At 39.1% G+C, this 13,804-nt stretch overlaps 3 protein-coding genes across 8 annotated transcripts in view; 1 reads left to right on the forward strand and 2 right to left on the reverse strand.

The window, feature by feature from the left end:
* Positions 1-41: 41 nt before the first annotated feature.
* On the forward strand, positions 42-2,593 carry LOC147330547 (thiol S-methyltransferase TMT1A-like). Its single transcript, XM_086292201.1, has 2 exons — positions 42-677; positions 1,686-2,593. The coding sequence occupies exons 1-2, from the start codon at positions 180-182 to the stop codon at positions 1,920-1,922; spliced, it is 735 nt and encodes a 244-aa protein (XP_086148327.1). The 5' UTR covers positions 42-179; the 3' UTR covers positions 1,923-2,593.
* Positions 2,039-7,192, reverse strand: atf1 (activating transcription factor 1). 2 transcript variants are annotated; one of them, XM_086292199.1, is made up of 8 exons: positions 6,993-7,192; positions 6,091-6,194; positions 5,111-5,233; positions 4,913-5,010; positions 4,688-4,821; positions 4,266-4,448; positions 3,367-3,520; positions 2,039-3,076 (listed from the first exon to the last, which is right to left on the reverse strand). In XM_086292199.1, the coding sequence occupies exons 2-8, from the start codon at positions 6,187-6,189 to the stop codon at positions 2,932-2,934; spliced, it is 936 nt and encodes a 311-aa protein (XP_086148325.1). In that variant the 5' UTR covers positions 6,190-6,194; positions 6,993-7,192; the 3' UTR covers positions 2,039-2,931. The 2 variants fall into 2 exon arrangements, with proteins under 2 accessions (XP_086148325.1, XP_086148326.1); XM_086292200.1 differs by lacking the exon at positions 6,091-6,194 and having other exon boundaries at positions 2,041-3,076; positions 6,993-7,028.
* A 2,826-nt stretch (positions 7,193-10,018) lies between these two features.
* The window catches only part of dip2bb (DIP2 acetate--CoA ligase B (putative)b), a 52,569-nt gene continuing 48,783 nt past the window's right edge, over positions 10,019-13,804 (reverse strand). For all 5 annotated transcript variants that reach the window (XM_086292207.1, XM_086292205.1, XM_086292206.1 and 2 more), the window contains one exon: positions 10,019-13,136. In XM_086292207.1, the coding sequence (XP_086148333.1) occupies positions 12,884-13,136 (253 nt within the window). In that variant the 3' untranslated portion in view covers positions 10,019-12,883. The remainder of the gene's footprint in view (positions 13,137-13,804) is intronic.

Below are 13,804 nucleotides of genomic sequence, written 5' to 3' on the forward strand. Positions count from 1 at the left end.
TTTCAAAGATTGGGAGGAATTTGGTGTTGCTTTCACTCATGTAGGCTGCACTGCATTTCCAGCACCTCCTGGTGTCAATGAGAGGCGTTGGTCACGTGTTAAAGATTATAATCTTTTGAGCTTCTTAAGTCGTTCATCTTCAGGTGCCACAGCAAAGTTTCAGGTAAGCTCGGTGAGAAATGAAGGTTTGTCTAATGAAATTATGCAGACTGCTTTGTTCAGCCTTGAGTCTGCCCTTGCACGCAATGCAGGTCATAGGGCTGCGTGGCATGTACAAACGCCTTTTTCCCTTGCTCGCCTACAATGTGACATTTTCATACAACGACAAAATGCACAGAGTCAAGAGGGAGCTTTTCCGAAACATGGCCAAATTTGCAGATACCGATGGCACCCTCCGCCTGCTGGAGATCGGGTGCGGCAGCGGAGCTAACTTCAAGTTTTACCCTCACGGCTGCACGGTGATCTGCACTGACCCCAACCCGCACTTCGAGAAGTACCTGCGGATGAGCATGGACGCAAACCAGCATCTGACTTACGACAAGTTTATGTGCGTCTCCGGGGAGGACATGCGGGGAGTACGGGACGGCTCTGCGGACGTTGTTGTCTGCACCTTAGTCCTGTGCTCTGTCAGCAATGTGCAGCAGGTCCTGCAGGAGGCCCGGCGCGTTCTCAGAACAGTAAGTAACGTCTCGGTGCTGCCTTCAGGCTCAGTAGGATTTATTTTATTTGCTGCTAACGCGCATGAATGGCATTGTAGTCGGTTACATGAGGTCGGCTAGTAAATTCATTATGTGGCATTAAACACACTCGGTGTGTTATTACCACCATTTCCCGGCTTCTTGTAGAGCAGTGGACAACATATCCAATTTAACTGAGTCTTATTTACATCGCGTTACATCAGAACAACAACCTACTCTCAACATGCTTTACATCAGATGAGCCCCAGGCACTTGGCAACAGTGAGAAGGAAAAACTCCCTTTTAACAGGAGGAAACCTCTGGCAAAACCAGGTTCAGGGAGGAACAGCCATCTGCCACAACGGGTTGGGGTAATTTTAACCCAGAAATCATCTTATGCAATGAATCTGGTTAAAATATATCACCGGCTGCTTAAAAAGTATTTGGCCCCAACTTCCGCCAATATGAAAAGCTAGGGCTAGAGACTGGGTAAATATCTGTAGCTCTAGAAGCCCTTCTTCCAGAAGTACTCAACATGTAGTATAGTCAGTGGCATCTCAAGTGATGAAATGAAATGAAGCCATTCTACAAAGTATTAGACTGGTTTCTCTGTGAAGTATCTACTTATGCAGATTTTGCATCATCTGTGGTTGACCCACTGAAGGTGATATTTTACCTGAACCTCACACGTCTTGCATGGCATTTGAACAACTCTGTTAAATATTTTAAGTTAAAATATGCAAAAGACCGCACTTTTAAAGTAGACTTCTTTTTCCCTTTATGCTTGTCAAGAATATTTTTTACTGTTAGCAAATCCTAAAATATCTGATAGATGTATGACTCCAATGGAGTCCAATGGTTATACTGGAATCGCCACACCCCTTCTTTGTCACACTTCATCTAGTTTGAACCAGTATCAGCCAGAAAGTCAGCCCCAGTGTATGTATAACCAGCATTACACAACCACACATGAACACAATGTAATCTTTTTTGCTGACTGTGTTTCAGGGTGGCGCCTTCTACTTTTTGGAACATGTTGTCTCAGATTCTTCATCCTGGACATACTTTTTGCAGTATGTGTTTGAGCCTCTCTGGTGCTTTCTCGGGGATGGATGCATGATTACCAGAGCAACATGGAAAGATATAGAGGTAGCTGGTTTTTCCGAGCTTAACTTGAGACACATTGATGCTCCAGATGTCAGTTTGATGATCAGGCCACACATCATGGGATATTGTATTAAATGACGGCATGGTGGACTGTGGAGTTTATATTAAAACATTCAGGTTATACAGTGACATACATCCTAAAGCAACACTTGTAATGGCCTGTCCAGAGTTCACATATGAATTTCAAACTACTAGTTGAGGTCCAAGTTCAGGCTGGAGGTTTATTTTGAAAGGCAGCCCATCTGAGTGCACACAAGTTTAAAATTCTGAAAAAAACCTGAAATTATTTTCATTCATCCCTGTAATTATAACAGATCTGCTTACATTTTTATTGCAATACATTAGCCACACTACATAAATTGAGTGAAAATATATTTATTTACACAATCAGCAACATTTCATTTACTGTTTTGTTCTCCTTTCCCTTCCCTCCCATGATGTATATAATAAATATTACCTGGACACTGTGCTTTTTTTCCCTGATTGTCTAAGGAACGGCCATAAAACACCCAAACAAACCACACTTAATTTTGTTTGTTTCCTTTCTCTCTTACCTTTTATATTGCATTGCACAAATATAAGGAATGACAATTGTAACATCTCCGTATAGGGAAATGAGGGGAAATGCTGGTTCATAAAATAAACAAAATATGTCTGTGTAGTAATTATATAGTCAAATTTCTGCAGATGTTGTTTAAGAAAAAAAAATCCAACAGCAAAGTTAAAAAAAAAACAAGAAAAAAAGGAAAGGGATACATTTAGAAACTGAGACTCAACATTAAAGCTCACAATTTCACATCTCCCATTATTAAAAATGTACACAACTATAAATGTTATAGCATTAGCATTTTTTAAAAACAGCAGGTGGAAAAATGGCCAATTTGTATTTTTTTCCCGAGTAAATGTCACTGCTATAAGTCACTTTTTTTTTTTATATATCAAACAGAGTAAAAAAACAAAACAAAAAACAAAACCCTGTAGAATCTCAGCCTGAAATGAAGTGTTCCCAGAAACCCCATCACGTCCAAATGGCTGAGGTGCACCACTGTCACACTACGTCCCAATCCATGAACATTATTCACACAGGTTAACCTGTTTTAACACAATAAAGATCTTTTAATGTTTTGAGTTCTTCAATCAGAGTCTTGTTTTGGTTCTCGAGAACAGCTACGCGGTTTTCCAGGCATTTAACATATTCCTTTTTCTTCCGTCGACATTCACGGGCTGCCTCTCTGAAAACAGGAAAAAAAAAAGTGTTTCACAATGTGCACTATAAACTTATTGATACGGTGATAGAGGATTTTGTCCAATCCCTACCTCCCCAACTATAACTATAACCATAAAATGAATGTACACAAAGTAAAAGCACCTGGGGCATTTTCACACCTATAGATTGTTTTTTCGGGTCCAAATCAGTTGATGTTTTTGTAAACTTATAGCTTTTTCATACAACTTGTTAAAGCTTCCCCATCCAGGCGGAATATGAGACCTTGTTTTACTCACAAATACACTGTGGATTTACCTGTTTTTTGCGAGCCTAATTTCTCTTTTCATTGTTGGATCATCAGTTTTAGTCTGGGACAGTCCCACAGGAGACGTCATAACTACAGTCTGAGGCAAGGAAGTGGATGTGGGTGCTGTGCGGATCTGGTACGTCTGCACTTCTCCTCCTGCACCTGTGTGGAACAATAGTCAAAGAATTACAACTGGAAAAACAAGAGTTTTGCATGCAGGCATGAGTTAAGATGCTTGATCAGTAATTACTTCTCAGTTGACCAGAACTATGTACAGTGGTATAGTCCAACAAGACATATGTTACTTCACTTGGCACACACGAGGAATTCTTGTGTTCACCTGAAATTTGAATTATTACTGCTCGGGTTTGTTGGCCTTTTTTCTACCCCTCTTATTTCAAAAGATTTCAAACCTATGTGACTCAACTAGCAGTTTGGGTTTGTTTTTCAAATAAACAATAATTAGACTGAAAAATAAAAAGACATCTTGTTGGAAGTAAGATGGTTCTTATAAAGAACCTTACAAGCTGTATTTGGCAAGTTACTACACACATACCACTGAGCAGATAAAATCTAAGAATGTAAAGATTTTCAGACACAAGGCCACTACACAATATGCTGCATGGTAGGTAAGTATTTAGTGTAGTATGTGTGTTTTTCCATATTCTACTGGTCCGTGGTATGTACTACAGGATGTTGGAGTAAGCTCCAGGAAGACTTGTGACTGGATTTACTTTTTTGATTGCCAATCCTACATTGTTCTTGTAGTCAGAGCCCCTTGATAAGGCACCGTCATCTGACCGGAACATGTTATGAGAGAGCATAATTTAGCTGAACACATTTAAGCTCACAAAAAAGTAATCAGGAAAAAACTGCTTGAAAACTCTGGCAAATTTTATTGACTCACCTTGTACAACAACCTGATTGCTAGGCACCAGTATCTGCTGTCCATCGGGTGTCTGGGCATACTGAAGGATGGTGGTGCTTGACTGGGCTCCACCAGAGTTGGCCATGGTGACAGCCTGAAGTCCCTGAATGCCTTCGGACCCTGGAGATGCCAGCTGGATTGTGCCATTTGCAGCTATGGTAACTAGAAAAAAATTACACAAAGAGTATTAGAAGCTGGTAAAGCAAAAGTAAAAGTTACATTTTTTGTGAGTAGCTCAAGTACTACAAAAATTCTAACTTTCAGTATAGCGCTCCATGTATATAGAGCTCTTTTCCATATATATATATTTTACATTTCAAGGCAATTCTTAATTTCGCAAGTCAGCGAGAAAGATTTTGTAGGTTCTCCTTTCAAGTATAACCGAAGGGAAAAGCTCTTACTGTACTGGCCGCTGCTGGTCTGGTAGATTGGTGTGGTTGGTACTGTAACACCCGTAACTCCTGTGGATGTGGGACTGCTGTCCTTTCCCTCAATGTGTGCCACTTCCTCTGCTGAAAGGTCATTCAGGATTTTTCTATAATGTGAAAAAATGACAGTTCCTGAATTGTTGTTTATTAAACAAGAACTGGGTTTTCAGTTTCTTTTTGTTTGTTTGTTTTCCTTACCGATATGAAGGCCGCCTCGCCAGTATTTCTCTGGTTTTTTGAGTTGCTGCTCCACTGTCTGATGAATCCTGTGAGTCTTCACTGTCTGTACCCAGGGCCTTGAAAGTAGGTGGTCAATTATGATATAAAAACAATTTAAGCAAAAGGTCCATTTGAAAATAAAATAAATACAGAGCTGAGAAAAGCAGCCGGTCTTACATGTGTATTTTGCCCCTGAGGGGACTGAATGACTGATGACTGTGCAGACTGGATCACACCCTGAACCTGAAACTGACCACCAGGCAGCTGCACAACAGCTACAGGAGAACCACCCAGTGACATCTGGAAAAAAAAACACAGAAAAGTTCTAAATGTCAAAAAACTGTATGTTTGACATAGTAGCTTGGTGTCAGTGAGTGTGTGTGTGTGTGTGTGTATACATACACACAAGTGTGCTCCAAACTTTTGAGAACAACAGAAATATTAATAAGGATATAAGGAAATTTTCACTCAAATTTACACACAACATACTTTTTATTTTTGCCATATTTAGCCACGAAGCTTCCTGTGGCACGCCGGTGTAGTTTTAGTAGGGGTAAATTCGTCTTTAATTGTTCACAAAAGCTTTTCCCCTCCCTTTTTTAAAAGACATTCAGTAGCAAGGGCAATATCCAATTAGTATGACTAAAAATAACAAACTATAAAAGGATATCTTAAGAAAAATTATCTTTAAAATTATTATTTATAAACCCGACAAGCTAATAACAATATGATTCCACATAGTTGCTTTTTGTCACATGTAAGTCTTCATTTATCCTCATTTGGACACCATGTACTTTAAGTGGATAGTTCATAGATATTGTGACCTTAATAGTACTACAGATATGAATTGAAACAGCTTTATGAAATAAGAAGCAAGATTAAGCCAAGCAGACTTACTACACTACAACCTAGAATGTATTTGGTTTTTTCGTTTCAATTTTTCTTTAATCCATTTTAAGTAAACAAATTTAAGGTGTGTGACAGCAAGAGTTGAAAACAAAAAACTTCATGAATGAACCTAAACATGAAGCTGTAACAAAAGGTCAGATATGCGCTTTCAGCCTGGCATTCATAAGTGGCCTTGTATTATCAGCAGTGCGAGAGCAGCTGTAGTATAGCAGTGATACTTCTTAATGCATTTTGAATCTATTAGTTACCTGGTGGCCTATCTGTGAGAACTGAGAGGTTGTGATGGTAGTGGGAATGGTTGCAGTCTGTGACTCAATGCCATTGCTGACCTGCTGTACTTCTTCCATAGTAACTGGGAAGAAATAAGTCATTACCGTTTCATAGTGGCGCTAGTGTTAACAACAACTTTCTGTGGCGGGGTGGTACGCCTGTGACATGTTGTAACCAATCCGCTGTGGCCTTCTCTGCTTCTTTTCCTCTACTACTTAACACCATTAATACAATCACTGTGAAGAATATATGAGCGGTCAAATCACAGTTTATTTAATTATTCTGCAGTTTAAAAAACATGAATTACAGCCAACTAAAAAAAAAAACAACTTCCTCTTTGGTTAGGTCGCGCTAGCCCAAATGCAACTAACGTTGCAAAGGAGTTACGAAACATGCCTAGGCCCGACAGTCAACAGTTTCAACTTTTTTTTCTTTATTCATTTATTGCTAATTTTACAATGTGCAACTTCCATCCCAAGCAAACGTTTTCGGGTGAAATAAAAGCTCCTCACTGCTAGAATGATCTAGATCACTAAGGTTACACTTGCTAGTTAACGGTAGCTAACGTACAGTAAAACGGATGTTGAGCAGTTTAAATCTTATAAATCGATTTCATAGCAACATCCGAGGCAAGTTTCTCTCCTCCGATTCAAAGGATGGACAAGCTTTTGTCTGAATGAGCAAATATGTGCAACTCTGTCACTGGCACGCAAGTTACCGCGTCAACAGACGTCAGCGATACGGGGAGCCATTAAGCTAACTACACCTTCCCTTTTCGTAAAACGGCGAGGAGTTGACGAAGTAGCAGCCGCCATTACCGCCACAGCCGAGCAGACAGCCACACGAGCACAAAATTGCCGCTCAGGCAGCTGAAATTTACCTTTTCAAATGCAGAGAAGCTGCTCTCGCTCACAGCGTGGACTTCCTGCGATTTGGGTATAGACCTTTGATCAAAAAAAGTAATCCTAAAAGTACTTAGCACCGAAGGCTAAAAGGCTAAAAACATAAAGATGTCAGCTAAAAAAATCGCTGACCACTTTTTTCCCAAAGGAAATGGGCGGTGCTGCTAAAGCAAAGACGCATTACGTAACAGTTTCTTTAGGCTTTGTGATTGGTGAGAAGAGTTTGAACAACTAGTAAACACAGAGAAATGAAAAGTTTACTTCATTATGTTTTCAGGGAATAAAGACAATTCTGACTATTCGAGCTGCAACATTTTCTGAGATGTTGACTTGAAGAAGGTTCATTTAAACGGATCAAAGAATGACAGGTGTGAAATGCTCTATCTGTGGACAGCCTCCTGACACATCTTCTCATTTGTTTTTGTCTTCATGTTAATGGTTAATATAGTTGACAACATTTTCTCTGATTCTTCTCTAGTTGTTGCTGATTATGCATTTTATATTATTCATGTAGTGCAGGTTCTTGCCACGTTCTACGCATTCTCAAATCAAAATTTGCACACAAAAGGCCAATTTTTTTTCTTGCTTTTAATGAGACAACAAACTCAACTATCTATGATATTACACACACACACACACACACACACACACACACACACACATATATATATATATATATATATATATATATATATATATATATATATATATATATATGTATATGACTTTGTGCAGAGCATTCAAGACTAAATGTTTGCAACTTTTTAATGTCGTCCTTCTGTCCTTTTGAGTTTGATATCTAATTTGATTTTTCTTTTTATGATTCTGTCCTGATTTGATGATGCTAGTGTCTTCTTAGTTATTTTTGTTTTTTAATTATGTTTTAAATAGAAGTTGTAATTTTTTTACTATATCTATGTGATTTAGTAATCGATTGGGGCGATCGTGGCTCAAGAGTTGGGAGTTCGCCTTATAATCGGAAAGTTGCCGGTTCGAGCCCCGGCTTGGACAGTCTCGGTCGTTGTGTCCTTGGGCAAGACACTTCACCCGTTGCCTACTGGTGGTGGTCAGAGGGCCCGGTGGCGCCAGTGTCCGGCAGCCTTGCCTCTGTCAGTGCGCCCCAGGGTGGCTGTGACTACAATGTAGCTTGCCATCACCAATGTGTGTGTGAATGGGTGGATGACTGGATATGTAAAGCGCTTTGGGGTCCTTAGGGACTAGTAAAGCGCTATATAAATACAGGCCTTTTTTTTTTTTAACATTTAAATTTGACAAAAATATTACATATTTTTTAGATCATGTATAATGTAGTATGTTTTGTTGTTAACGCTTCTTAGACACTTGCCACTTTTATGTACGCATGTAATTTAATTTAGTTCACATGAATTTAATTTATATAATGCCAAATCACAACAACAGTCACCTCAAGGTGCTTTATATTGTAAAGTGTAGACCCTACAGAAAATGGAGAAAAATCCAGCAATCAAACAACCCGCTTGGCCAAAGTGGGAAGAAAGAACTCCTTTTTAACAGGAATAAACCTCAGGCTGAACCAGGTTCAGGGAGGGGGTTAGGGGTGAAAAAAATCTCAGTACCAGTAAAAAAAAATCCCCTCTGAAGTCGCATCAATGGTTTGACCCATTTGCTAAAAGTTATGTTCATGCTTGTTGCATATCTTTTAAAAGACTGATATGTTTTCAGCTCGGAGTCAGTGACAGCTGTGCAAATGTAAATCTCAAACTCCATGAGGCAATTTTTTTCAGATTTGACACAAACTGACACAGGCATGAACTAGTTATGGTGATTATGGTCAAGGTCATTGTGACCTTACAAAACATGTGCAAAATTATTGGTAGAACTGCAGAGCCTGTTACTTGAGAATATGACCCAGGTTATTCTGTAATAGGTTCAAAAGATGTATCCTATAGAAATACACTCACTAAATGTCTGTGTGCAGGTGTGCCTGCTGAAAATATGGCAGTGCAGAAAAGATAAGACTGCAGCTCTGTAAACCTACAGTGTGTCTAAGTGAGTGACTTATGTAATTTTTCACAGAAAAAAGGTGTTGAGTTGTTTTCACATCCTTTCAGAGAGAATCAAGACTTCTACTGCATATAGTGTGGAGTAGGTAGAAGTTACTGTAAATGAAGCACTTACACTTAACTTACACTTTGTTATGTGCTCCCATTCAGCAGCTCCTTAACAAAAATAAAAATTTAAAAAATCACCCATTCCCATGGTAGCGCGTCAATGTATTTAGGCATGTGGAAATGGTCAAGACAACTTGCAAGAGCAGTTGTCCCCTAAGAAGGGGGATTTAATGTAACTTTGAACATGGTATCCTTGCTGGTGCCAGAGTGATCTGAGAGTTTCAGTAACTACTGATGTATTGGGATTTTCCCCACACAGGCATCAATAGAGTTTACTGAAAATGATTGGAGAAAGAGAAAATATCCAGTGAGCAGCAGGTCTCTATGTGAAAATGTGCTTTTGATGCCAGAGGCCAAATTGCTTCTCCCGATAGGAAAAGACGATAATTCAAATAACAACTTGTTACAACCAAACTATGCAGAAATGCAAGACATCTACCTTTGAAGTAGATGGGCTACAGCAGCAGAAGACCTCATCGGGTGCCAGGTTTGTCAAGGCTAAAATTCACATGGGCTCACTAAAATTGGAAAAAGGTTTCCTGGTCTGCTAAGTTTCGATTTCAACATTCGGATGGCAGGGTCAAAATCTGGCTGGAAACATAAATCCATCCTGTTATATCAACAGTTCCAGCTGGTGGTGGTGCAGTAATGATGTGGGGGATCTTTTCTTGGAACATTTGGGGCCCCAGCTGAGCATCGTTTAAACACCACAGCCTACGCGAGTCACTGATCATGTCCATCCCTTTTTGACCACAGTCTGTGGGGATGCAGTGTGTACAATAATTCAAAGAGTGTAAGATATTTAGAGTAATAACAGTATTCATTAGTAAGCTCAAGAATATCCAGACACTTGAAATGATTAAATGGTTCTTTTTATTCTGCATTACTTATACATAAAGTATAAAACAAAGTACAACAAACCAAAATAGAAAATAAGTGAGAAAATGGGAAAGTGTACCACCTTAGTATTATTTTTTTTAACTATACAAGTTGAAACACCTCTGTAGCAATAAAGATTAATCAGTGGATCACACCTTCTTGGAGCAAGTTTAGATTTCACCAAATAATTAAAATACAACATACTAAAGTGTGCATACACAAAACATTGACAGAACAACTCAAGAGATGAATACAGTCTTAAGTACACTACTGATTAAATTTGTTCAGTCCTCCGTTCTTAGTAATTACAAAATGTATAAGCATCATGTTTATTTCACCAGACTGTGCAAGCTTTGAAAAGAAATTACACCGTCGTCGGGATTGCATAGTGTGTAAGAACTCTGACGGAGAAAAAAAGAGTGGAAACCAGAAGAAGCCCTTGTAGACTTCCCAGTGAAGCAGGTTGATGGTAGATGGACACTGGTTGTCAGTTACCCCTCTGTATGCTTATTAGGTTTGTGACGCCTCATTTTGACAAATGTCTACATTTTATGGGTACTCTTCACAGATTGCACCACGGGACCAGCTGGTCCATCCCTGTCCTAGGAGTTTTGTTCCCTGAATATACAGTTTCAAACATATTTAAATCCCCTCCCTCCCCCACATTTGTGCCTCAAGACAAGATGTGCCTCAAGACAATTCCTTCTTGTGCTTGGCTGAGTCATGCAAACATTCTGCTGCAACTGTAGGATGCAGTGTTAAAGCTAAGATGAAGAGCTATTCGTTTTTTTAATATATATATATATGTGTGTGGGGGGGGGGGATTTGAAACTAGGCAAAAACAAGTATCAAGCTGTAAAATTACATTACATACTTAATGTAACATTGAACGGGGATAAAGTTCACACATTAGAAACCTGCTGTTAAGTACCACCAGTGCAAAGTGCAGTCATTAAATGATTATCATTCCCAGTTATGTTAAAGTTGTTTCTAAAATGTTTGGCATGACTGAATGTTATAATAAAACTACAGCAAAAGTCCAAACAGAACAAAAAACCCCCCAAAAAAACAATTACTATATACATGTTGATATTCAAGGTTCATCACTGAAACAGTATGATCCAAAACAAACAAACTTTTACTTCTCTGAGGAGCACAAGGAGAAGCACGAGTGCGCAGGAATCCAACTACAGTTTGCAAATATATCTAGCTGCTTTTTATTTATTTTTTTTACCCATTTTTCTGCATTACCTTTCATTATCAACCAAAGATGTTTTAAATCTGGCTAAGCTCTGCAGATGGATTCACAAGTGCTTCTAAAAATCCAGTGACTGAACACAGAAAATAATCCAGATACGTAATGATGGTACTAACAGCATTGCTTTTGCCATTCAGAGTTAACTATTTACAAAGTTGCACAAAGACAAAACACAGCTTGAATGAACCTTCTAGCGGTGAGGGGAGAAACGGGCTGAACTTTTACATACTTGCTCTATTGTGTAAAGTAAACTTAGAGGGGCATGGCTCTTTTGCAAGTATGATGGTAATGGATTATATATGAACACTTGTGGGGCCTGCTTTTTCTTACAAAATAACCTGGTAGCCTGAAAACAGTCATAATATTGTTTTTAGCCTTCTCCGTAGACACTCCCCCCCCCGCAGCGGCTGATAGAAAGTTTCCTGGCATTACCAGCAATAGTCCTCCCACTGACACCTCAAAAGTCCTCAGCCAAGATTCATCACACACATGCTCCTGAACCATTTATAATGCCTCATTGTTATAATAAAATAGAGATTTTTTTTGTGAAAGTGCAATGTTAAATTCATCCTGACTAATAATGCTTTAAAGTTATTTACCTTTATCCTCCATTACATAGCTAGTGTACCACTTCGAAACTGTTAAACTGTATTTACAATCTTCTTTCTGCTACTGTTGTAATCTCCCTGTTGGGTTCTTTATCTACAAACCATCAACCGAGAGAGCTGAGTAAGCATCTATACATTTTTACAATTAAAAATATCTATACAGTTACGTACAGTATCTAAAATAAAAGGAGGCCCTTGTAAGTACAGTACAGAATACGGCCTCTTTCATCTTTTGCTTTGATCCCTTTGGATATCTACCAGGATTTCAACTACTATTCAGACCCAAAGGAGAATCAACAGCCGTTCAGGGTAAAGTCTTAAAAATTAAGTTAGGAATGTATGGCTGTTTGAAAGTTTTATAAGGCAAGAAATATATTAGGGCAGGAAAATCTATTTGGCTTCATTATTAAGGGAAAAAAAAGCATTTTAAGTAATGTCCACAGACTTGCTGTTATTTTCACAGTTTGCCCTCTTATTCATCTGTATTAGTGATAAATGACGAGGGCTCAGCAGATGCGTTTGTGTGCGTCTGAAATGTAAAAATATTTCAAGTTGCAGATTGAAGTGCAGTTGCGGTGCGTAGACACAAAAGGGAAGGTTTTTGTGGTAACGGCCTGTTGTATGTGTTGTTCCGTCCCTTCTGCAGAACAAAAAAAGAAAAGAATAGGAGCAGCAGGGACTTTTTCTTTTTTTGCTTCCAATGTGCGACATGCACATGTTACCTCTTCCCCAAAATTCTATATATTGAAAAAAAACAAAAAAAACAAAAACACAGTGAACAACTCCAAGCATCACAGATCCAATCACAGACATGCATGTGGCCAAGATATGCTGGTGTCACACAGGGCTAGGTGTCAGTATATGTGGTTCATGCTTTTGCCTTACACCTCAACCAAGCCAGTAGCCAGATGGCGGGATAATGGCTAAAAAATTATTATTATTTTTTTTAAATCCCAGAACACCACCACAAGTGCTCACATGTTGTAAGCAACATAGATAGGATCCAGCTGGTCAGCGAGGAAAGAGTCACGAAGGTGCATGCGTTGCTTTTCTCCCCTGGAGTTGATCGGAATGACACCGGGGTCAACGATGACCACCACACCCACAATGAGGTGGTGCTCCTCCAGCACCACGTTGGTTATCAGAGGCACCAGGTCCAACGCATCCTGCTCTGAACCACACAGCTCCGACACCACCACCAGCAGGTTGGTCCACGTAAACACAGCACTGTGAGGCACAAGGACGAGGCACTTAACAGCAGTGTCACGATGAGGAATAATAAAAACAACTAATCGGATATTACGTTGTGATGACAGCCTAAAATGTAATCTTTTATTAAGGCAGTGGGGTTCCAAAATTTATACACAAAGGCTCAATTTTACTGCTTTTACCTTCATGTTTTCAAGGTTATTTTCTCAGTTGCTCCTCCTTTGAAATTAGTTCATCACTTCTTGTATTTCTTTCTCCCATAAACAACAACAAAAACAGCTGATTTCTAAATGAATGTAGACATAATATTTTCAATGATTATCTGCAAGGTTTATATTTCTATCCTTATTAGTACCAGCCAGGCTTTTTACTCACGCCAAGGAGGTTATGTTTTTGGCAGCGTTTCTGTGTGTCTTTCTGTCTGTAAACACAATAGCTGGAAACATTTTGAATGAATTCTGATAAAACTTTGTAGGGTCATGTTAATGATCCATTAAAATCTGGCTTAAATCCATGAAGTTGTTCAAGGTCAAGTTAATGATTTGTTGGCCGAGAATTGACAGGAATCTCAGAGGTGTGGTATGTTTTGTCAAGATACAGAAAGTACTGTTTAAACACTTCAAATATGACTTCATACGTGACCTCTGACTTATCCTTCAAAGTCCATCGATTCCTCTGTAGGTCAA

This window comes from Aulonocara sp. 'chitande type north' Nkhata Bay, linkage group LG5 (assembly GCF_057382095.1).
Source record: "Aulonocara sp. 'chitande type north' Nkhata Bay isolate Kocher_YH1m ecotype deep benthic linkage group LG5, A_spYH_male_GT1.1, whole genome shotgun sequence".
Lineage (NCBI taxonomy): Eukaryota > Metazoa > Chordata > Actinopteri > Cichliformes > Cichlidae > Aulonocara > Aulonocara sp. 'chitande type north' Nkhata Bay.